General features: G+C 39.0%; 1 protein-coding gene across 4 annotated transcripts in view; it reads right to left on the bottom strand.

The window, feature by feature from the left end:
• SMARCC1 (SWI/SNF related BAF chromatin remodeling complex subunit C1) overlaps positions 1-26,364 on the bottom strand; it is a 169,530-nt gene extending 143,166 nt beyond the window's left edge. For 2 of the 4 annotated variants that reach the window (XM_087867088.1, XM_087867090.1), the window contains exons 1-2: positions 26,114-26,364; positions 18,368-18,487 (exon numbers count right to left, since the gene is read on the bottom strand). In XM_087867088.1, coding sequence (XP_087723214.1) covers positions 18,368-18,487; positions 26,114-26,308 — 315 coding nt within the window. In that variant the 5' untranslated portion in view covers positions 26,309-26,364. The remainder of the gene's footprint in view (positions 1-18,367; positions 18,488-26,113) is intronic. The other 2 variants (XM_045778834.2, XM_087867089.1) reach the window with 2 other exon arrangements.
• Between the last annotated feature and the right edge of the window lie 283 nt (positions 26,365-26,647).

Raw genomic sequence — 26,647 nt, 5'->3', positions numbered from 1 at the left:
TCTACTAAGCCTTCCCTGAAGCCGCAGAGACTGGGCTAAAATGCTCTCTCCAACCACACATGCGTATCACTACTGTGCGCACATGCAAACCACTCACAGCATAATACTGAGATGACTAGTTTACACATTCGCCTGCAATATGAACTCCTTGAGGACAGGAACAGTGTCCTAGTCAAATCTTTAACATCAACATTCAACAGAGTGCCTGACAATATAGGTAATCGGTAAAACTTTTCTCAATAGTTCAAGTATACTAAAATAATTTAAAAACTCATAGCCGTGCTACACATTGACCAGACCAGACCCGAAAAATAAAACATCTATACACATAATTTAAGGTCAATTTCTGGACAGGTAGTAAATATGAGAAATTAAAATATTAGATATATGCTCAACACAGACCCAGTAACTTGTATCAACCACTACAGGAACAAATGATGAGTGAAGTAGAAACTAAGACTTCCAATTTTCCAGAGGTAACATCTGAATAAAGGGAAAGAAAGAGGGAAACTTGGGAACCTGTCAAGGGCACTAGTTCCAGTAATCAAGTGCAAAAAGGAAAACATAAATCCATAAGGATGTGACAGAAAAAAACCAAAAAGGGACACTCAGCAGACATCAAGGATTCTTAGAGCCCACATGGGAATGGACTTGGGACTCTGGTCCTGATGATTAAGCTCAGTATCAAAATCACCCAGATAAAAAAGTAGCAGATCGAAGTCAGGGGACGGCAAGTTGGAGGCTGAGACAAGAGACTTGGCAGGGACACCCATGGGGCCCTGACTGTATCCCCTCACCCAACTCTCATCCCAACCACCCCCACCCTGAAGAAGGCTTGTCCTAACTGACACTGGATGTTAATTCGAATACAAGAGCTCACGTTCTTAGACATTCTCTGAAGGAGCAGCATGGACTGTTCGTTGTAAATTCCTCCTGAGAAGTATTGAAAAATGTACAGAATAAAAGGGCAAGAGGATTCTAAAACATGAGCTTTCCAGAGCCAGCAAGCTGCTGCTTCGCCTAAAGTTATCTCAGTAGCTACACACCCCAATCAGAGACAGGGGATCAAGGACAGCGCTAACACGCTGCTTCTATTCCCAGCTGTGTGACTACACTGCTTCTGATAAGCTGTTCTATCTCTGGTTAACTATTTGGAAAATTAATCTAATCTTATTCTGGATGTACATAAGTGGTCTCATCCTACCTATTTATAGCCCACCTAAAATTCTGCTGAGCTGATGAAATCTAGGAAAAGATAAATCTAACTGCAATACTTAAAAGTGCTTAAAATGTGTACCATAGTGTCCTTATTTATTTCTTTGGCTTATTTATTAAAGGCAATTTGTCTTAACTAGAAAAAAGGAGGAGGATGTATACTTGGTACGTAGAACTTTCACATCTATTAATGCCGTGACCTGGTCTATTAATCAATGTGATGGTGCAAGACAGTAAACATGAGAAAGTGAATAGAGGAAGAGAAACTGAGTACATCCAAGACACCAAGAAAGTTCACAGAAAATCACAATGTCATCTTCACACCTTGAAAAGTTGTGGGGAAAAAAGGCACGTCACTGAGAGTCCAGAACCTTTTTACTTCACAAAATATGACAATCAAATATTCCTTACATTTCTCTGTGTACTTTAACTGCTTTGGAGTTCAGATAGTGCTTTCTAGAAATTTTTCCCAATGTTGTTAATAAGAGAAACTATAATAGTCTTATAATTAGCACCTCTAATCATAGCTAATTATTGCTGTAGTACTCTTATTCCTGGGGAGAACAAAAAGCATTATCATTGCTACCAATTACTGAGAATTTAAATTTACCATGAGGCACCGTATATACATCACTGACAACTTACTATTCATCTGAAAAAATGCACAAGTCGTGGCAATTCCATAGTGTTGGCATCTTAGATGAGAATAATGTACCTCATTTACTCCTCACAACAATCCTACGAAGTTGACTCTTCATGCCATTTTACAGATGAAAAAGTGTTGCTGGCTGCAGCAATGTGACAGGCTGAATAACAGAAAACCCTACCACTTCAAATGTATGCTGGACAAAATATAACAGATGTTATTTTAAATGTAGCTGGATTTCTAGGAAGAAAGGAAATCCCTAGGTGCAAAAATCAAAGAAAAAAAAATCAAACTAAAAATCAAAGTGGCAGTCTTCTGAGGTAAAAAAAAAAAAAAAAACCCACGCCAGGGTGACATGGGGCGGGGATAATGAGACTAAACAGGCAAGTAATGACAACGTTGATAAGATAAAGGTTAGCTCTTCACTGTCGATGCAGGACAGGAAATAAGACTACAGATATAAGCAAAGGAGGACGTCAGAACTAAGGCAATCACCCACCATACAGGCATGTAGAGTCAGGGCTACCAACAGGTTGCACCAGAAGGGACAGGATGACCTAGAAAAAAATACCTGCCAGCAAAGAAGATAACAAGGTTCCATCTCAAGATAATTTGAGTTTGAAATTTAACTAACCACTCAGTTAGGAACCCCATGACAATTTAACATAAGAATCGGTCCTAATTTTGGCAGGTCCTCTGGAGTGACTTAAAGAGCAAATTCTCAGCCAGGCCAACAGGATTCCCAGGTAAAATTCCACTGAAGGAAGGGCTGATGTTCCAAAACTCAAAAAACACACAAATCTTAATTATGTTTTGTTCCCTTAAGTCAACAGAAAAAACAAAAGAATCCTAACATTTCAAATAGAAGAAAAAAATACGATAGGACTTGTACAATTAGAATATGTAAAGTGATTAAAACACACTAAAGAGAAAGATTTGAAAAAGATATACATGTAACTCCTAGCACACACACCATTCAATGAAAGTAAAAGCACAATTGTCAGTTTATATAGCAGATTACACAACTACACATAGAAAAGTTTAAAACTTATTTGTGAAGGATTAGAAATTGTGAAGGATTTAAATCCCCAGCTTCAAAAAACGTATCAGTAATTTTTTTCTTTTTAAGATTTATTTATTTTTGAGAGAGGGAATGCTAGAGCAGGGAGAGGGGCAGAGGGAGAGAGAAAAATCCTCGAGCCGACTCCCTGCTGAGCATGGAGCCCAATGCAGGCGCTCAATCCCAGGCAGCTGAGATCATGACCTGAGCAAAAATCAAGAGTCACACACTTAACTGACTGCGCCACCCAGGCGCCTCAAGAAACATATCAGCCCTGAGGAATATATTAAAAATGCATAACAGAACCTACACCCAGAGGCATACCATAGTGCAACTGCATAACGGCAAAGACAAAGAGGTCTTAAAAGCAACCCGAAGAAAAGAGAGTACCTAAAAAAAACCAAACAACTGGACTGACAGATTTCTCAACACCAATAATCTCAACAAGTTACAAAAAATATTAAAATATGTTCTTAATGTAACAAAATTCAAAATTTATAATAAAAATCAATCATTCCAATCACCTTTTGAAATAATAATGCAAGAGTCAAAGGAGAAGTCAAAACAGAAATCAGAAATACTTGAGAAATAAATGATATGAAAACATCACACATCAAAACATAGGAGCCACAGCCGGAGATGCACATGTTTGAAAGAAAGAAGAAAAAAAAGGAATGCTGACCTCTACACCTCACATGATACACACAGGTCAATTCCAGATGGATTATAGTTATAAAGGTGAAAGATAAAACAATAAAGCTTCTATGAAAAATACAACAGAATATATTTATGACTTTGGAATAGACAAAGGGCATAAAAAGCATTAAGCATAAAAAAAAATCTTATAGATTATTCTATATCAGCAATGGGCAAACTGTAGCCCACAGGCCAAATTCAACCTGCTTCTGTTTATGTAAATAAAGTTTTATTGGAAAAAAATCCATGCTCATTGTCTGAGGCTATATTCACACAAAAGACGAGAAGCTGCAGCAGAGACTATATATTTACTGAAGCTGCAGCAGAGACTATATATTTACTATCTGGCCTTTTACAGACATTGCATATAAAACGTTATTTACCACTTGGCCTTTGACAGAAAAAGTTTACTGATCCCTGCCCTATATTACAATTAAGAACCTCTGTTCATCAAAAGACATCATCATGAGAATAAAAAGATAAGCTACCAAGAGGATATTTGCAATAAATATTTCTGACACAGGACTCATAATCAAAACATGTAAGAAAAACTCCTTTAAAAAAGAAAAGAAAAGAAAGAAACATTCCCACTCTTGGTGGGAATGCAAACTGGTACAGCCACTGTGAAAAACAGTACGGAGGTTCACCAAAAAGTTAAAAATAAAACTACCCTATGGACCAGTAATTCCACAATTGGGTATTTACCCAAAGAATACAAAAACACTAATCTGAAAGGATATATGCACCCCTATGCTTATTACAACGTTATTTATAATAGCCACATTATAGAAGCAGCCCAAGTGTCCATCAATCATGATGAGCACTGAATAATGTACAGAATTGTTTAATCACTATATTGTACACCTGAAACTAATAAAACACTGTATGTTATGGAATTAAATTTTTTTAAATGAGAAAGATAAATGACTAGATTTTAAAAAATGGGGAAAAGATCTGAACAGGCACTTCAATAAAGAGAACAGCCAAATGATCAATAAATACAAAAAGGTACTCAATTTCACTGGTCATCAGCAACTAAAGAAAATGCAGTATCACCATAAATCCACCCAAAAACTAAAATAAGGGGCCACCTGGGTGGCTCAGTCAGTGTCCGACTTATAATTTTGGGCTCAGGTCATGATCTCATGGGTCATAAGATCAAGCCCCACGCTGGCCTCTGCACTCAGCGGGGAGTCTGCTTGAGGTTCTCTCCCTCTGCCTCTGCCCCTCCCCCCACTTACGCTCTCTTTCTCTCTCTCAATAAATCTTAAAAAAAAAAACAAAAAAACCTAAAATAAGAAAATGTCCAAGGGGCGCCTGGGTGGCACAGCGGTTAAGCGTCTGCCTTTGGCTCAGGGCGGTCCCGGCGTTATGGGATCGAGCCCCACATCAGGCTCCTCTGCTAGGAGCCTGCTTCTTCCTCTCCCACTCTCCCTGCTTGTGTTCCCTCTCTCGCTGGCTGTCTCTATCTCTGTCAAATAAATAAAATCTTAAAAAAAAAAAAAAAATGTCCAAGCATGGGTGAGAAAGTAAAGAATTAGAACCCTTGTACGTTGCCAGTGGGAGTATGAATTGGTACAATTGCTCTGGAAGATTAGCAGTATCTACCAAAGCTGAACATGCACTCATGACCCAGCAATTACATTCCTAAGGATAGAACAGAAATACATACGTTTACCGAAAGACATATACATACAAAAATATTCACAGCAGCAATAATGACAATAGCTCTAAACTGCAAATTACCCTAAAAGCCAATCAATGACAGAATGGATAAATAAATTGCGGAATATTCCTACAATGGAATACTATATGGCAAGAAATGACAATGCCGCCCATTTTTTCAAATAAATTTTTATTGAACACAGTCACACCTACTCATTTAGATATTATCTTTGGCTGCTTTTATGCCACAACAGAACTGATTAGTTATGACAAAGTCTGTATGGCTTGCAAGCCTAAAATATTTACCATCTGTCCCTCTAAAATTTACCAACCCCTTATACAGCAATCAGAATGAAGAAATTTCATCTCCAAGTAATAACATGGTAGAATTTTACAAATATGCTTGCCTATACTATATGTTTCAAAAATATAAGTCATGAATGACAAAGACAGGATGAACTATTTGAAATTAAGACTAAAGAGACATAGCTAAATAAAATGTGCAATCCTGGTTTGGATCTTAAAGAGGACATTTTTGAGACAATTTGTTGAAATGTGAAGACTGATTATATAGTAAATAACAGCATGTCTGTCCCAATGTTAAATTTGCTAAATTTGATTGTTGTAAGACAAGGTTTAAAGAAGAGCCATGCTGCATGCAGTCTGAAGTCTCCAGCCGCACCCTCCCCCACTAGATGGGATCTCCTGGACACCAGGAACTTCTGAAGTGACTTCAAGAGCGCCAGTCACTGTAGTGACAGACTGGTGATTTGTCCTCAGAAGTCCTTTTGTTTGACTTACATGCTAATCTTGGCTTTCACCCTTCCCCATTCCAAAAAGTCCTAGAATTTTGCATGATCTTAGCAGAACAATACTATTCTCAGATACAGATCATAAAATACCGAAAATTGGAGGAATCATCATGTTCACCGAATTCAACAATTTTCTAATGTTTCTTTGCCACACAACTCTTTTAGGAGCAGAAAGCTCAAAAGGAAGTCAATCAAGAAAAACTGTTCAAAGTGAAAAACTTGGGAACAACAGATTCCTCTTAAACCTCCCCATTTATTCCTCTGTTCTCTCAGTCACTCAGGTGCTCTGCAAGAAACAATTATAAAACCAATGATCAGGTCCAACTCCTTTTCTGATAACTATATGCCTCTTAACAACTTCCTTCTCCCTAAAACTTATTTACCACACAGCATGGTTTACTAAATCAAATGAAGGAAAGTGATTGCCAAAGTGACGGTCCTCGGATTCATATTCTTTCCATTACACCAGACTGACCAAGTTCATGAGAATCTCTGCCATGAAGTCAGTCACACTTACTGGACAGAAATTCCAAAGTGTCGGAGAGAGATAGCCTACAGACTGTGACTCATCTAAAATGTCCCAAAATAATACTACCCAGTCCAAATACACAGCCTCATTTGTAGAAATGGCTTTGACAATAAATTTTACCTTCAAAGTATTTACATGTATTCCAAAGTTATATATTAAAATGTGTTAAGTTCCTGTGACAGTTTGAAAATAAATTCCAAATAATTTAATGCACGTCCCTGAATATAGGTAACCATCTCAATGAACCTCCTTTAGAGAAATAATAATTTCACTAAGTTCTGATTATTGATTTAAAATAAGTCAGCACTGTGTTTTACATTTCTATAAATATTTTAAGAAAAGATCAATTTCACAAAGTAAATATTATTCAGTTCTCCAGCTAACTTCATTAACAGCCTTTCACTCTTCCTGTCTTTGAGGCAGTTTCTAACATCACAACAAAGGCATGTCAATTAGTAAATACATACCAAACACTTGCAGTGAGTAGGAAAGTAAAGCAAATCTTATCAATGTTTAATTGATAAAATATGGCTTCAGTTCAAACGACACTACAACATTTTGTTAGTCCTCAGGTTTACATAAAATACACTGTCTCAGATACGAGTTGAGTTGAAACAGAAGACCTAGCTCTTTGGGGCCTTCCTTAAGAGCTGGAGGTGATGGCAAACTAGTATAATAAATGTGCAAAGAATATGTCTACCTTAATATCTACATTTTTACTTTTATCAAGAAAACCTCTGATAGAACAAGCGAGCAATCTATTTTTCATGTTGTTAAGTACTATACACCACTTCTAATTTCTCAAAGAGCTTCCATTATCACATATCTTGTGATTCTCACAGCTACATCATAGTGTCAGCAGAGCAAGAAACATTTTCCCAGAAGTAGTAGTACAGGTGGAAGTACCTTTCCCCAAGGTCACAGAGTGTTAGGACATAGCTATTTAACTCCTAAGCCCAGGGCTCTTTCATAACACCTGGTTCCAGAAACTGATCTGATTCCATATGTTACATTAGTTCAATTTAAGAAATGAATGAGCTTTATTTTGGCAAAATCAACAGCTTTTACACTCTCTCCAGACTTCTGATTCAAGTCAGATTAAAGAGACCTGTACTTTATCTCTGATCTCCAAAACCTGAAATGATGCTTAAAAAAGTCATTACAGGAAATATCCTGGGCTAAGTGTCCAGAATCATCCAGCCGAAAAGAACTAAAAATGCTGATATAATACACAAAACATCTTCTAACAAAAGTAAAACAGGAAATCTCCGAGAACTGGCTGGCCATGAAGAATAACAGCACAGAGACATCAAAGACAATATTGACAAAGAATAGAGTCTTTACAAAAGCAGTTTGGAAAATTCAGCAAACAAATGACTGCAGCCTTCATCAAGCACCAACAGCAATCCTTGGGGAAAGGAGAGAATCTAACTACGAGAGTTATTAGCACATTACAACACTCAAACTGCCCTGTTTTTAACAAAAAATTACCTAGCATACAAAGAAACAGGAAAGTATGGCCCATTCAGAGGGAAAAAAATAAAACTAATAGAAACCATTCCAGAGGAGAGAAAAAGGAATGAAGAAAAATGAACACAGTGTAAGGGACCCATGGAACACCACCAATTTTACCAATATACACATTATGGGAGTTCCAAAAGAGAGAAAAGAACACCAAATTTATGAAAAAGTTATGGCCAAAACTTCCCAAATTTTATGAAGAACATGAATTTACACATCCAAGAAGTTCAACAACCTCCAAGCTGGATAAACTCAAAGAGATCCACACCAAGACACTTTATATTCAAATTGTCAAAAGAGAAAGGATCTAAAAAGCAGGGAGAAAGAAGTAACTCATCATATACAAGGAACTCTCAGTAACATTAACAGCCAATTTCTATTCAGAAACCATGGAGGCCAGAAGGTAATGAGAAGATATAGGTAAAGTGCTGAAAGAAAAATAACTTGTCAATCGAAGTTTGTATCCTGCAAAACAGCCCTTCAAAAATGAAAGAGATAGGATGCCCGGCTGGCTCAGACAGTGAAGAATGTAACTTTTAATCTCAGGGTTGTGAGTTCAAGCCCCACGCTGGATGTAGAGATTACTTAAAAAATAAAATCTTCAAGGGGCGCCTGGGTGGCTCAGTCAGTTAAGCATCTGCCTTCAGCTCAGGTCATGACCTCAGGGTCCTGGGATAGAGCCCCACACTCGGCTCCCTGCTCAGCAGGGAGCTGTTTCTCCCTCTCCCTCTGCCTGCCATTCCTCCTGCTTGTGCGTGCTCTCTGAGAAATAAATGAATAAAATCTTTTGAAAAATAAAATAAGGGACGCCTGGGTCATTCAGTTGGTCAAGCGACCGCCTTCAGCTCAGGTCATGATCCCAGGGATCGAGTCCCACACATAGGGCTCCTTGCTCAGCACAGAGCCCGCTTCTCCCTCTGCCTGTGCACTCTCACTCTCTCTTTCTCTAATAAATAATAAATAAAATCTTAAAAAAATAAAGATAAAATAAGAAAGAGATGAAAAGATGCTCCACATCATATGTAATCACAGAAATGCAAACTAAAATGAGATACCACTACACACCTATTAGAACAGCCAAAATCCAGAACACTGACAACACCAAATGCTGGTGTGGAATGGAATATCATTCAGTGCTAAGAAAAATGGGCTAGCAAGCAATGAAAAGACATGGAGTAACTTTTAAATGCATATTACTAAGTGCAAGAAGACAATCTGAAAAGACTACTACATATTCCAATTATATGCACTCAGGAAAAGGCAAAACTATGGACAGTAAAAGGATCTATGGTTGTCAGAGGTTAGTAAGGGAGGAAGGAATGAACAGACAGAGCACAGAGAATTTTCAGGGCAGTGAAACTATCCTGCGTCATACTATAATGGTAGATACATGTCATTATACATTTGTCAAAACCTGTACAATGTACAACACCAAAAGTGAACCCTAATGTAAACTACGGACTTTCTTTAGATGATAATGATGTGTCAATGTAAGTTCATCAACTGTAACAAATGTAGCAATCTGATGCAGGATTTCCGGCAGAGGAGAGGTTATGCCCCATATGTCAGGGCAGGGAGTATATGGGAAATCTCTGTACTTCTGCTCAATGTTGCTATGAACCTAAAACGGCTCTAAAAAAGGATTAACCGCATAACGTGAACTTCATTTGAACTTCAATTTAAGTGAAACTGAAAAATTTCTTGAAAAATCCAAATCGCCAAAACTGACACAAGAAACAGAATCTACACCCTGTACCTATTGAGGAAACTGAATCAGTTATTAAAACCTCCCCCAAAAGAAAACTCTAAGCCCATATTATTTCACTAGTGAATTCTATCAAATACTTAAGAAATTACTCAACCTTAAGAAAACTTTTATACTAGCAAATTAAACCCCATAATTTATAAAAAGGATAATGTATCATGATCAAGTAGAGTTTATCCTGGAATACCAGGTTGATGAACTGAAAATGAGCAAATGAATGAAGCTCACGTTACTAACAGAATAAAAGAAAAACCTTTTGACCACCTCAAAAAATGCAGAAGCAGCACATGATAAAATCCAACAGTCATTCGAAATAAAAGCTCTCGGCTAACTAGGCATAGTAGGGAACTTCCAAAACCGAATTAAGATCACATAGGAAAAAGCTACAGCTAATATCATACTTAATAATGCAAAACTGGATGTTTTTCCACTAACAAGAATAAGGTTAGAACTCCTGTCTTACAGCGCCTGTCTTACAGCTCCTTGGTTAAGCAACTGCCTTCAGCTCAGGTCATGATCCTGGAGTCCCAAGATCAAGTCCCGCATCAGACTCCTTTCTGACTGGGGAGCCTGCTTCTCCCTGACCCTACCCCCTCTCGTTCTCTCTCTCTCTCTCTCTCAAATAAATAAAATATTTTTAAAAAGAAAAAAAAGAATTCCTGTCTTAAACACTTTAAGTAATCTCTACACCTGATGTGGGGCTCAAACTCACAATTCCCAAATCAACAGCCACATGCTCTACCAACTGAGCCATCCAGGAGCCCCGTCTTAACCATTTCTTTTTTTTTTTTTCTTTTTTTTTTTTTTAAGATTGTACTTATTTGACAGAGATAGAGACAGCCAGAGAGAGAGGGAACACAAGCAGGGGGAGTGGGAGAGGAAGAAGCAGGCTCATAGCAGAAGAGCCTGATGTGGGGCTCGATCCCAGAACGCTGGGATCTCGCCCTGAGCCGAAGGCAGACCCTTAACGACTGCGCCACCCAGATGCCCCCCGTCTTAACCGTTTCTACTCGATGTTGAGCCAAAGGTGCTACCCAGCAATGGCGCAAGAAAAAGAAATTAAAAGCACAAAGATCGGGGGCAAAAAGGAAAACTTGTCATGAAGTTATAGTAATAAAAAATGTGGTATTAACAAAAAGATGGACATTTCAATCAATAGGAAAAAACAACCCAGATATACACCCACACACATCTGGTCAACTGATTTTCAACTAAAGCGCTAAGCCAATTCAAAGAAAGAACATCTTCCCAACAAATGGTAGCTCTAAAATAACTGGATATCCATACTGAAATAAAAGAGAACATTAGCCCTTACCCTCACACTATACATAAAAATTAACCCAAAATATATAAAACCTAAAACTATAAAATCTCTAGAAGAAAATACAGGAAACAGTCTGTGACTCTGGGGTATACAAAGGTTTCTCTGAACACAAAAAGCACAAATTGTAAAAATCAATAAACTGGACTTCATCAAAATTCAAAACTTTTGCTCTTGGGAAGATGCTTGTAAGAAAACAAAAAGTCAAATCCCAAGCTCGGAGGAAATATTTGCAATATATATTATAAAGAACCCATATGCAGAACATATAAAGAATTTTTTAAGTTTAATTAAAAAAAAAAAAACTGTGCAGAAAAGAATTAACACAGCAGGCCCGAGATGACTATCCTCAGTAATTACGGCCTGCTTGCCAATTGGCCCTTGGCTAGCATCTGGAAATCTACCTCTAAGAGTAGTCCTAGTCAACTGATAAGAAGGGTGGTTCATTGAGCCTAGACTACTTGCACAAACAATGTGATTTTATGAATACTTGCTTTCCTTCTGGGTAATCTAGAAGTCTAAGTATGTGCTAGACAGAAGGTACCAGCCCCCAATGAAATCCTTGGGTGTGAGACTCTTAACAGGCTTCCCTGAGCAGAAATATTGCCCGTATGCTACATTTTCAATGCCGGGGAAGAATACACTTTGTGTGACCCCTCACATAAGGAAGAGAGCATACAGAAGCCTACAGCATAGATTCCTCCAGGCTACACCTGTGTCTTTTCCCCTTGTGACTAGGCTTTGTATACTTACTAGACTGCTATAACAAATCTTAGTTATACATGGGGCGCCTAGCTGGCTCAGCTGGAAAAGCATGCGACTCTTGATCTCAGAGTCCTGAGTTCCAGCCCCAGGCTGGGTGAAGAGATTACTTAAATAAATACACTTAAAAAAAAAAAAAAATCTTAGTTGTAAGTACAAGCATAGGCTGAGTTCCGTAAGTCCATCTAGCAACTCTGAACGTGGGGTGGTCCTGGGGACCAAATTAAAAAATTGTTTGAATAAGCAACTCACAAAGGAAGAGACACCAATGGTCAATTAGCACATAAAAAGATGTTTAACATCATCAGTCATCATGAAAATGCAAATTGAAAGTATGAGATTTCACTATATACCTATCAAAATGGATAAAATTATGAAGACTAATCATACCAACCATTGCCACGAATACACAGGAACGGGAACTCTCATACAGTACACTGCTAGATGGTATGTAAAATGATACAACCACTTTAGAAAACAGTTTGGCACTTTCTTAAGAACTAAAGTTAAATGCTACCAACGCTATCACCCAAACGTCCCACTCCTGGGTTACTTACCTAGGAGAAATGAAAACATGTCACAAAAAGACTTGTACATTATAACAATGACAGCAGCTTTACTCACAAAGCTGGAAACAACCCAAATTCCCATCAAACAGTAAAAGGATAAATGAACTGTGGTTTATCCATACAACGGGATACTAATCAATAATAAAAAGGAAAAATAATACATGGAACAACACAGATGATGCACATCACAAAATCCGTTATGATGAAAGAACCAAGACAAAAAAAGTATATACTCTGATGCTATTTATATCAATTTCATGAAGTTGTAAATGAATCTATAGCCTCAATGGCTGCCAGGGGACCGGGGTGGGAGACAGATTACAAGGAAGCTTATGATGGGGATGATGGAAATGTTCATTACCTTGAGCTCATATTTTAAACATGTACCACTTATAGTACATCAATCAGACATAAGTGAAGCTCGAGAGAGAAACATTATGGGAAAAGAAAGAGAGAAATGGGGGGGAAGTAAAATGGGGGGGGCAGGTAAACAATAAATAAAACATCACCCAAACAGATCAGGAATACAATGCCAGTGAACTAAGGTTTCTACTTGTGACTCTACATGGTGTGGATGGGACTACAGGCCCACCATTAACACTGGTCCTATAGTTTTCTGGAACCCTGATCAACACCTGGCCCAGCATGCCCTCTGCCTGGCATACAGGTGCAGGCCCTAAAAGCCCATACTCTGCGGTCCGCTGTGCTCTAACCAGTCATGCCAGATCATCCAGGCTCACTGATCTTGCAGATGAATTACAAGGGCAAGAAAAGAACTGACCAGAGTTTTTCGGACTTATCCTTTTATCTACAGTAATTTATACTATCTACAGGGACACGGCTCAACAGTTCAGCTGGACTATCTCCCTCATTTTGGCTCAACCTGTCTTTTCACGGTTACAAATACTTCCTCCGTGGCTCATAACACAGATACTTAGGATTCCGTTCCTATAAAATTCAAAGACAAGCAAAACTACACTATTCTCTGTAGAGCTTCATACAGACATGGTGATACATATGAAGAAAAGCAAAATGAAACTAAATCATTACATCACAGAGTAAATGTCCCACATCATCTCACTTAAAAAGCCACTTACTTTCTACTTTCATCAAACAGAGGTCTAAGCTACAAACTTAAAGGACTAACTTCCAATACATATAAAACACTTAGAATCTTCTTCCTAGTCCCATGTTCCCAAAGGTAGTTTCTCCACTCTGAAATTTATGGAATAGCAACATGTAGTCAGGTTATAGTTGCAAATGAAATGATTAATTTTTTTAAATGTGATAATAAGTGAAAATTTTGAACATCTCATGAACGTACTTAAAATCTTCTGCTACTTTAGACTCTGACTTGACCTTCTAGCAGTCTTCTAGATCTCAGAGCTTTGTTTTTAAACACACTTGCTTATGACCTATTTTAAAAGGCAGAATACAAAACTGCCTCTACCCTATCATTACAATGATGTTATGCACTGAGCCTTGAAGAGTTTACAGAAAAACAAGAATTTTTACTTGTGGTGGAGGTAAAAACACTTTTTTCTTCTGTTTCAATTCATGTTACGTTTGCCTATGCAACATATTATTTTTTAAGTAGGCTCCATGACAAATGTGGGGCTCAAACTCACAACCCTGAGAGTAAGAGTCGCATGCTCTACTGACTGAGCCAGCCAGGTATCCCTGCCTATACAACATATTTTTAGTCTTATAAACCTTCAAATTTTCCCTAAATTCTAACTTCTCAATTTAGCATTAGATAGAACATACCCTACATTGAGCCAGCTGTTTAATATCCGGTATGACTTAGGAAGTCAGTATATAAAGTTCCACTCTGATTAAGAAAAAAAAAAAAGAATCAGCCCAAATAGTGAACTCTTATACCAATACTGTTTATTCAGAAAGAAAAAAAAAAAAAGTTTAAGGTTAAACAGCTGACATGTTTCACTAAAACATTCTTTGCTTCATTAACTGTCTTTCTCATCCACTTTTGCTTAACACCATCACACATTACATCAATCCCTTTCATTTGGGAAAATGTTAAACACTATTTTAAGAGGAAGAGAAGTACATCTGGTCCCACTGGCACTAAGCCATGAATTATTTTTATTTATGGCTTCTGCCTAAAAATATTCTTCCCTAATCTTTAAAATCTGGAAAAAAATAATGGTTTCATTCCCAAGAGTTAAATACCCCATAAAAAAAGCCTCCTGTACATACTATTTTTTAAGACCATTCATACAATCTTAATTAGAAATACCAATATAATATGAATCATATAAAATACTTTGTGTAATATATCTATGAATTTTATTCTAAATAGTAACGTTATACTTAATAAAGTGCAATCTATATGTATTATGTTACAGTGTTTTAAATGATAACTTCAACCAGTTCCTTTATACTTAATAAAGTACAATCTATATGTATTATGTTACAGTGTTTTAAATGATAACTTCAACCAGTTCCTAATTTAATAATTCTAATCTGGTTCATAATACACAAGAATAAGAAGTAAACTCATGTAATTAGAGGTGAAGGAACACAGAGCTTTCAAAGGATTCAGAAAAACACACACACACAGAGAATAAGAGTGATAAAGCAAATGCAGTAAAATGTTAACAATCAGGGATTCTGAATAAAGGGAAAATGAAAGTTCTTTGCATTATTCTTGCAAAATTTTTACTTTGAATTAATTTTAAACTTACAAAAGTTACCCAAAAAACCTCAATTAATCACACGGCTCAGAAAATGAAGTTACATTCATCATCCAGTTGAGTAATTCCCATTAGTACAAAATGAGCATGTACCTCCAAAATCTAAAAATTTATTCATAAATTATACACAGGTACTTACTACATTGCTAATATATTACACATACATGACATAAATCGCACATTAAAAAGTAGGTATTTTAAAAGAATAAAGTTAAAAAGCAAATCCAAAGAGAAGGAATGACCTTGCTCCACAACTGTGAATTCATCCACTACCCAGTAACTCCCAATCTCTTCTTCTCATTCAACCTGTACTCTAAATTCCAGATCCCATTTCTTGTACCCACAAGATTTCTAAACCTGAAGTGCCTATCGGAGAATCAACCATAACACAGTTAGACTACACTGAGTACCCTTCCCCAGAAACCTGCTTTTACTCTGGCTTTCCCCTTCATGCCGAAGGAGTCTGATTGCTCAGTGTAGTCCTCCTAATAAATTCTTTCTCTGTCCAGCCCCTAGACTCCGCCCCCCCCAAATATTACCAAGTTCTGCCCCCTTAAACTCTGAGTTCCTTTCTGCCCTCTTTAAATCCACTGCTTCCTTCACAGGGTATCACCACAGTAGATTATGAGAGCGGTTTCTTCATGAAGAGTTTTCAAAGCCTCCAATCTTAGCTTCCAACCCATTCTTCACACTGAAGCCTGTGGGATTATTCTAAAACCCAAAATCAACTAAGTCACCTACTACTCTCTCCCTTGTTGTGGCTCCCCATCACTTTCGAGATAAAGGCCACACATCTAGCACAGTAAACCTGGCCTATTATGACTGATTTTAGCCCACTTCTCTGCCTATTTGTCCTCAGTTCTAATCTTGTTGAACTGTTACAACTGCCTTCAAGTACCACATTTTCTCAGGCCTTTATGCTTTTATGCTTTATGCTTTTACTGCCTAAAAAATCCCACACTTCAGCATTTCCCTGAAGAACTCACACTCAACTTTCAAGTTTCAGATTCAAATCCCTTTGCCCTGGAAAACATTTCCTGAGATCACCAGGAAACGTAAAAGGCTCTATTCATTCAGCTCACTAGAGTGTGCACCCCCTGAGGACAAACAATATACACTGTATTGCTCTTTAAATTCTCAGGATTTGATAAATAACCAATCACTTAATACTTGATGAGCTCAAATCAGTGGGGGGAAAGAAGCACTTTTAATAAACGACATCCAGATCATCATAAGAAAAAAGATAAAACTGGGTCCACTGCTCACACTGAATACCAAGATAAATTCTAAACAGATGAGAATTAAGTATAAAATATGAAGCTATATGAGTACTAGAAGAACATCCTACGAGTGAAGAAAGCCTCCTAATATGATTCAAAAACCACAATTCTACAGGCATCTGGCTGTCTCCTTTAGTAGAGCATGTGACTCTTTTTTTTTTTTTTTTAAGATTTTATTTATTTATTTGACAGAGAGAGAGACAGCGAGAGAGGGAACACAAGCAGGGGGAGTGGGAGAGGGAGAAGCAGGCTTCCCACCGAGCAGGGAGCCCGATGCGGGGCTCAATCCCAGGACCCTGGGACCATGACCTGAGCCGAAGGCAGATGCTTAACGCTGAGCCACCCAGGCACCACGAGCATGTGACTCTTGATCTCAGGGTCATAAGTTCCAGCCCCACACTGGGGGTAGAGATAACAAAACAAAAACAAAAACAAAACAACACAATTCTATATCTGACTAAATAAAAATAAAGGTCTCGACAGCAAAAATACCATAAGCAAACTAAACACGTTTACTGCAAGATCAGTAAAAAACATACACTATCTCCTATTCTCAGTTATACCTGAAAGAGCAATAGGTTGTTAAAATAAAAAGTTTAGTGATGAAATAAGAAACACCCAAATGAGAAACTTCTGAGATTTAAAAAAAAAAAAAAAAAAAGGTCTACCTATACTCAGGGGAGGCAGCAAACATCAGACAGGAAACTGCAAAAACCCAAATCAGAGAATTGGAAGACAAAAATTATGAGAAAAGCTACAGGTAATTCCTAGAAGTCTAACGTTCTACAGAGTTCAAAAACATACATGAAGGAATACGGGATGGGAGAGGAGACTAATAGACTGAATATTCCCTGAGCTAAAGAAACATAACTAAGTCTTCAGATCATGACTTACAACAAGTCATATTTCTGAATTTCAAAGATCAATATTTCAAAGATCAGTATAAAAATGGGAAAATCAAGTATCAGATTTTTCTCCACAAAATCTAATGTTAAGGAAAGAACCAAACCACGGGCACCTGCTGGCTCAGTTGGTAGACATGTAACTCTTTTTATTTTTTTTTAAGATTTTATTTATTTATTTGACAGAGATAGAGACAGCCAGCGAGAGAGGGAACACAAGCAGGGGGAGTGGGAGAGGAAGAAGCAGGCTCATAGAGGAGGAGCCTGATGTGGGGCTCGATCCCAGAACGCCGGGATCACGCCCTGAGCCGAAGGCAGACGCTTAACCGCTGTGCCACCCAGGCGCCCCTGTAGACATGTAACTCTTGATCTCCGGGTCGTGAGTTCAAGCCCCACGCTAGGTGTAGAGATTACTAAAAATAAACGAACTTAAAAATAAAAAGGAAAGGAGAGAACAAAACCTACATATTTTGGTAGGAAGGAAAGGAAAAAAAAGCGTAACCCAGTATTTGTATACCAAACCAAACTATCAAAGTATCAACTGCAAGGACAACACACAAGCTCAGAAAATCTTACCAACAAAAGATAAAAATTGCACAAAAAAGTATCCTACACAAGAACTGAATCAGGAGAAAGAATAGAGAAGACATGATATAGCAGAGACTACAAGGAAACTACAACATAGTAAAATGTTAGCTACATGTTAACAGTTAAGTCTATAAATAGTTGTTGGGATGTTTCATGCAAATGTTAAATGACTCCTGAAAGTGGAGCTTCCTACACTTAAAAAGCAACAATAATGCTCTGTTTATTCTACAGGCTAGCAGCAGTAAAGGCAAGAGCTGGAGACTGCACCTGTAAGTACAGAAACTGCAGGTTCCCCAGTGTTACAGTAAGCCGACGTACTTACCGGGAGTTTGGTGAAGGCCGGGTTGGTGACGTGCTTCCCAAAGGCATCTTCCTGGAACTGAAGAAGCTGGACCACCAGCCCAGCCAGCGTTTTGTTGGTAGGAGCATCCGCATGAACGTACTGCAAGATAAAGACGGGGACTCAAAAACTGGGACAATCGTGCGGCAGAGAATGGTAGCTCACTTCCTATTACCTACTAAGCACGGGCCAGGTGACAGATTTGCAGAGGTCTGAAGCATGGTCTCTGCTGTAAAGGGGCTTACAAAAATAAATACTGGGGGCACTGGGGAGGGAAAGATAGCTGATCTCTTCAGTTAACAGGTCTCAGGAGAGAAACCATGCCCAAGCAATGAATCCAAGTCATCTCGCGTGCACCTGGACCTAAAGTTAGATGGTGAGATCCTGAGCCTCAAACTTGAGCCTGATACTGTAATCAGATGAGACCTATTATATGCAAATGTATTTTGTATGTGGGATGACTATAAATAACTTGTGGGGGGTGCCTGGGTGGCACAGCGGTTGGGCATCTGCCTTCGGCTCAGGGCGTGATCCCGGCGTTATGGGATCGAGCCCCACATCAGGCTCCTCCACTATGAGCCTGCTTCTTCCTCTCCCACTCCCCCTGCTTGTGTTCCCTCTCTCGCTGGCTGTCTCTATCTCTGTCGAATAAATAAATAAAATCTTTTAAAAATAAAATAAAATAATAAATAAACAAATAACTTGTGGCCAAAGAGCAGACTGTACTGTTTTTAAAACAGGTGAGGAAGGAAAATTCTGTTATTTTTTTTACTACAATAAAAAATTTTGGGGGGAGCACCTGGGTGGCTCAGTCGGTTAAGTGTCTGCCTTCAGCTCAGGTCATAATCCTAGGGTCCTGGAATTAAGCCCCACGTCAAGCTCCCTGCTCGGTGAGGAGCCTGCTTCTCCCTCTCCTCCCCGCTTGTGCTCTCTCTCACTCTCTGTTGCTATCTCTGTTATCTCTCAAATAAATAAATTAATAAAATCTTTAAAATTTTTTTAAACAAATATATTTGAAAAGTTATGCACACTAATGTCAACAATGTCCAAAGGCCAAACTAGTGGCAGACAGCAAGCTAGTTCCAAAGCAAGGGAAAATAACAGGTAACATGACAAGGAAAGCATAAATTAGCAAGTTAAATTAAATGTGAAAATTTATTTAAGTATGAAATGTTCGATATCACTTTGAAAAGCCAATACATTCAATAAAATTTTTTAAACTTCCAATTTTGAGCAGGAAAAACATCTATACCTCCTTGAAATTGAAAAGATAACAAAAGATAATAAAATGAATTTTTCTTCCTGGAATAAACCTCTTTCCCAGTATCATCCAACATTTCAAGATTAATGTGGTAGGTTTGTACTACAAAAAATATTTGTAAGTGATATATATATATATATATATGGCAAAATGATTATCAGCTGCAATCTACTCTCACTAGATTCCATGGCTCTCAATTTGTACCACTGCCGAGCAAAGATAAAGCATGATATAAACAGGCGATTCTTCTTAAAGCTTAGTATCCTCCAAATGTTATTTATTCAGGTGCATTAGCTTTCCACTCTAAATGGAACAGCCAGCATACTTTGCTGAAGACTGGTATTTTGTTGGAATGCTTTATATTACATGACCAAAGGCTGGTAAAATCCAGCCCCACTGTCTGTGTCTCTGTGGCCCACAAGCTGAGAACAGTTTTTATATTTTTAAATGGTTGGAAGGAAATTTTATTCTATTTCATTTTTTTAAAGATTTATTTTTTTCAGAGCGAGACAGCATGAGCAGGAGGGACAGAGGGAGAGAGAGAGAATCTCAAGCAGACTCCACACTGAGCAGGGAGCCCAGCACGGGGTTTGATCTCATGACCCTGAGATCACAACCTGAGCCCAAACCAACAAACACTTAACCGACTGTACCACCTAGGCACCCCTGGAAAGAAACTTTAAAGAATAATATTTCGGGGCACCTGGGTGGCTCAGGCGGTTGAGCGTCTGCCTTCAACTCAGGTTGTGATCTCTGGGTCCTGGGATCAAGCCCATGTTGGGTTCCCTGCTCAGCAGGGAGTCTGCTTCTCTCTCTCCCTCTACCCTTCACTTGTGCTTTCTCTCTCTTGCACGCGCACGCACGCACAAATAAGCAAATAAAATCTTCAAAAAAAAGAATTTCATGACACATGAATATTACATGAAATTCAAATTTCAGTGCCTATAAATAAAGTTTTATCAAAACACAGCACACATATTCACTACACATAGCCTATGGCTGCTTTCATGTAACAGCAGAGTCAAGCAGTTACAACTGAGACAGCATGACCTGAAAAGCCTAAAATCTTTACTCTCCTGCCCTTTATAGAAAAAGTCTGCCTATTCCTGTTCTAGACCATTCCTTTTTCATCCTTATAAAAAGTTTTCTTTTATACTAAGGGTATTCTGTGAAAACACATTTCATAAGGCCACAAAGTGAAACACCTGTGCCAGATACCAGTCAAAAAATGGAAACAAACTTCATACAACTAAGCATGTAAGATGTCAATTCTGTTGGCCCTAAAGTAATGTTCTTCAAATTTTAGACCCAGTTTCTAATTCCACAGGTCAGGTCCAAGAATTTGCATTTCTAAGAAGTTCTGGGTGATACAACTAGAGCAGGAACCCACTTTAAGCATCACTAAACTTTTTTAAAAAATCTGTTTCAGGTATTACTACACATCTTAGTTAAAGAATATGCTTTATCATAATTTAAAAGTTAAAGGGGTGCCTGGTAGCTCAATCAGTTAAGCTTCTAACTTAGGCTCAGGTCATGATCTCAGAGTCCTGGCATCCAGCCCCGCGGCAGTCTGTTTCTCCCTCTCCCTCTCCCCGCGCTTTCTTTCTCTCTCAAATAAATAAATCTTTTTTAAAATTTAAAAATAAATAAAAATAAAAGCTAAAAACCAGTTAAACAATCTTTAAACGTTGAAAACTACTTACAATTCCCCTTTCTTATAATATATTGCCAATTACCAATTCCCATAAAAATTATCAAGTTTACTTTTTTAAGGACTATACACTTACAAGTGACAATTCATTCTCTGGTTTTTTCCAACTTAACACAGTAACTCTTTAATAAGAAATACTCATAAAATATACAATTATGAGTATTTCTTATTCATAGCACTCACGTAACATAATCTTTAATAAACTTCTCAAATGTATCCTACAGAACTGACAAAATATGGAGCATATATCCACAAGGTAACTTTATTATTTTTATAAGAACAGATTTCTCAAAGAACTCATATAGTGTACTGCAATTTTTTGTACATAGTAAAGCAACATGAAAAATTAATAAGCCTAATAACTTTTTATTTTTCAGATACCTGTAGATAACCAAACAATGCCAAATCCTAAAACTGAAAAACACACCATCTTGGAGGAAGGCTGTTCAGCAAAAACCAAATCAACCCTTTAGGCAAAAACTAAGTTTAGCAACTGCTGTATACACAACTTCATATATATTCTAAATTTCACTACTATGCATGTTTCATCTGATATATCATTCAGAATACAAAAACATGTAAAAGGTTCCATGTGGACAACCTTATAGTTTCAGAATAAAGATGGCCAGGTTCAAAATTCAATCAAAATTATTACCTTAGCTATTTTAAAAACCAATTTTTTTTTTTACATTTTATTTTTATTTTATTCAGGAGAGACAGAGAGAGAGAGATGCAAGCAGAAGGAGACACAGGTTCCTGTGGAGCAGGGAACCTGATGCGGGACTCAATCCCAGAACCCAATCCCAGGTCCCTGGGATCATAACCTGAGCCAAAGGCAGATGCTTAACTGACTGAGCCACCCAGGCACCCCCAATTTTTTAATTATATTTAACCTTGGTTACTTTTTCCCAAATCACCCACAAAAGTTACCAAACATGAAAAAGATGACATTTTTAATTTATAAATGAACTGTCACGTTAATGCATTAAATTATACCTCACACCCACTCAAAAGGCAGCCAATGTATGACTGTAAGGTTTTTAAATCAACTTTTAAACATCTCAAAATATTAACATTCTATTTAACCAATAAGAATAAAGCAAGCTGACCGCAGGATATACGCAAAAATATCATTACCACCTCAAATTTACATAACCCCATCTTCAACAACTTAGTGGAAGTCAATCTTACTCTCAATTTACATATGGAAAATTGAAACAGGAATCAAGTCATCTGCTCCAGGACATCACCAATTAGCAGTCAAGAGTACTGAACTCACATCTTCCAAAGTGTAATGCTCATTCACTATCCTATAGTGACATAATAGAGTGCATTTCAAATGGCTTCCAAAAACATTACCTAAAACACAAAAGGTTCTTGACAACTTTCAAAATACTGAATCCTGATTAACAAAAAAAAATTTAATGACTACAGTTTATTTCAGTCATAAACATTTTATTTTTTGATCAAAAAAAAGTTCAACAGCATGTTTTACTTAAGACAACCAAAAATTTTTAGTCTCAAGTATTTTGATTAAGAAAGGTAGGAAGATTTAAAAAAAAAGAAAAAAAAGAAAGATAGGAAGGTAAGTTGAGAAAGTTTTATCAATATATCTGCTTTATGCTATCTATGGTATTAATAAAGTATCAAAAGTTTAACAACTTGTCCCTAAACAAACCTATTGCAGCAAATGCCCCATAAAAAAAACAAACAAAAACTGTCTTTAACTGTTAAAAACTTTATGTAAAGTGTACTGAAATGCATTCCTTAGGCGATCTAGTCTATTTTGGTGATCACCCTTAGATTAACATCTTAAATCTTATTTCACAAATAAGTCAAACCAGGAAGAAACTTACCTGGGAACTTAATAGTTCACAGATATCTTTCACCTCCAAGGTATCTGAGTTGAACCCATTTAAGATCAGTAAGGTTTGATCATTTGAAAACCACTCAGAAACCATGGGCAGAAATATAGCTTTCATCTTCATCAAAGTGAGGATGAAAGACATGTACCCAATAATACAAAGGCAGCTCAGGTAGGAGATGAACAGCTTCTGCGCGGCTGGTGGGCTTAAAAGGCAACCTCACGCCAACAGTTAACCGCCCTGTGCTCCCACTCACCTATCTGTGCCTCCCTCCAGGAGGCCCCTCCTCCGCACTTCTTTGGCCTAGTTGAAGCTCATCCTAATCAAAAAGTAGTCCCTCTCCCTTCTCTGTTGCTGAGCCAAATTTATCAACAAAGCTTAAATGAATAGGTTCCTAGACTAATCTGTTCATGCATTGAACAAACATGTACTAAGGACACAGAGAAAACAAACACAATACAAGGAAGTTCTCTTTTAACTTGAAACCACATGAGTTTTACAAGTAAGTGTCTATGTCTACCTTTACCACTACATTTTCCACTACCTTTCACTACATTCCTTGATGAGAGGGATTATATGTGGCAAAAAAAATTGGGGCTTTGGAGCCAGGCAGACCTTCACTGAATTCCAAATCTACCACTCCTCATTGTAACCTTAGAGAAGTCACTTAGATCTGGAGTCTCGGGTTCCACTCATGTGTAAAATGAAATGAATGTCTATTATTCACAACTGTTGTAAGGATCTGAGCTATGATTTAAGTGCCCAGATACAGTTAGATGCCCAGTTGTTCATGGAATGCATGGATAAACCCATTAATAAAAATGGGACTACCAATGCCATGTTTCATTCAGTTGCTGAGATTCATGAATGTAAAAATGGAGTATTAAATGCAACAGAAAACTTTAGTTAAAACTCATCAATGTGTATACTGAGTGGAAATATATTGTGTCCTGGATGGTACTTTCGCCACTCCAATACCACTCTCTAGGGCTGACAGGATTCTGGCTGTCAGGCATAAGGAATACACAATCCTCAATTTGAGGAGGCCCAAAAAATATACACTGGCCTTATGAAACCCTGAGACGAACTTTTACTTTATCTTTATGGCCTGAATAACACTGAGCCAAGATTTGCCCAATGGCCTCAACACTGGGACAAATCCCTCAGTCAGCCCCAGAACCACTTCTTTACCCACCAAACAAACCCATTCAAACAAAATTGGGCCCAAACAGATGCACACAGTCTGGAGAGGTAGAAATGACTATTATTTCTCTTTCTCCTTTCTCTTCCTTGATATCCAAAGGAATATTCCTCATTTCTGCTAAAACTACATTGACAAACTAATACGTTATTATGCCAATTATACCTCAGACTGGGGCAGGCGGAAGGCTTCATTAAGGTACACTGAATTTAAAACCGAAAGCATTGGCTGAAGGGCACATGATAAAAATAATACTTTCATAATATAAATATATTCAATTCCCTTAGCCACTTTTAGAAGCTCTGCTGCCTACAAAAAAAAGTGTCCAATTTATTACTATATAAGCGAGAGCAATATTTCGGTCTGCTTACATGCAGATGAGAAAAACTGGCAACCCCAAATGTAACTGCAAAATTTCAGGGCGAAAAAAGTCAAAGCATATAAAAATATATATTGTCTCTCACTTCCTAAAACTTCAGTAAGAAACAGTCACTTCTGAAAGTACCACAGTGTAATGTCAAAGGAACCCAAGATCCTGTCCCTATCAACCTTCAAAACCTGACAGACTCCATTGCGCTGCACAACTCAAATGAATAGGTTTCTAGAATACTTCGTCTTTTCATTCACTGAACAAATATTTACTAAGCAACTACTAAGGGCGAGGCAATGAGTACCAACCATTGCGGGGGGGGGGGGCGGGGAATGCAGTGAAGAGGCCTGACAAGGTTCTTGCTCCAGTGCTACGGTTCTCAATGGGGGAAGTATGGAACTTGAAAAGGGTGTTCGGAGATCTGGGGCAGAGGACGTATTTTGGGCTGTCTGCTTCATTACACCTTCTAAGGGAGTCATTCCTATTACCTACAAGGGGAAGTTAAAAAACACTCGTTATAAATAAAAGGTTAAGTCACAACTTTCAATACCACTGACTCAGCGAAACTTACCGCCCAAAAGTAGGAGAAACAGCTAAATGAAAAACATAATCTCACAAAGTGGTACAAAGAAAATAAAGGTGATATAAAAGTGCGGCAGTCTAGCACAAATGGGGTTTTCAGGGAAGGCACATTAGGTACGATTAGGTACAAACACATTAGGTACAAGTGAACGTTAACTCCTGTACCCGCACTATACGGAACTAAAAGTACAATGAAGTAAAAACTGTCATTTTTTTAATATCAGTGCTCATCAATACTATCATCCATTATATTGGCCTACTGTTATTAACTTCCGACTACAATCGTTTAGTCATTCTATACCAAACCAACAACAGGTAGTAGAACCTTAGCTACCTCACTTGACTCTGAAGATGAGTCTCCAAACAAAACTTTAAGCTGCTCTTACAACCCTGGCTCGGACAGTTTGTGATAATCATTGTACACACGCCCAGTGCAGCTAACAAAAGAGATTCACGCCCTCCGGTTTGCTGAGCTCGAGATGCTCCTGCACACCGAGGTGAGCTGGGGCTCTCGCCCGCGGTGCGGGGACTCCCAGAGGCCTGGCCCCGAGGGCCCGGTGAAGCCCTGGGCGCGCGGGCACAGAGAGCGGACGGCGGGGGCGTGGCGGGCCCGGCGCCTGCCTTTGTTGTCCCTCGTGGCGCGCGGGGGGGAGGGGCGGCCTGAGGCCCGCGAGACCAGTAGCTGCGCCCGGCTCCCGTCGCGTGGCCTCCCCGGCCCCCACGGGCGCGCGAACCCACCTTCTTGTAGTGCTTGCCCAGCCAGACCCGCACCGAGTCCAGCTGGGACACCGTCTCCGGGCTCTCCCAAAACTTGCTGGCCGGGCCACCGTCCTTCCGCCGATAAACTGCCAGGCCCGCGGCCACCGCCGCGCCTCCCGCGCCCGCGGCGCCCGCCGTCGCCCCCAGCCCGCCGCCGCCCGCCGCCGCGGCCATCGTCGCCGTCTGTCGTCCCCACCGCCCGGCCCGCCCCGGCCCTCGCGGCGATCCCCGTTCGCACCCGCGCGCGCGCGCGCAGCCGCTGCCACCGCCTCCCGGCCCCGCCCAGCCAACCCCCTTCCGGCCCGGAGGGCCAGCCCCTCCCCTTCTCGGGACTCGGTCCCTAACCGAAGAGGGCACGCGCGCACGCATGCGCAGCATCGGCGCCGGGAGGGCTTGGGACAAGCACTTGCCCCCGCCCCTTCCGCCAGCCGAGGAAGGCTGCGCACCTTCTCCACTACACGACCTGGGCCTCTGCGGGTTGTGCTGTATCCAAGTTCCTGCATCCCGTCAACC

The sequence above is a fragment of the Ursus americanus genome, chromosome 14 (genome assembly GCF_024610735.1).
Source record: "Ursus americanus isolate L20-20 chromosome 14, mUrsAme1.1.p, whole genome shotgun sequence".
In the NCBI taxonomy this organism is placed as follows: Eukaryota; Metazoa; Chordata; class Mammalia; order Carnivora; family Ursidae; genus Ursus; species Ursus americanus.
The sequence above is the reverse complement of the archived record's forward strand: the minus strand, read 5'-3'. Positions and strand labels throughout refer to the sequence as shown.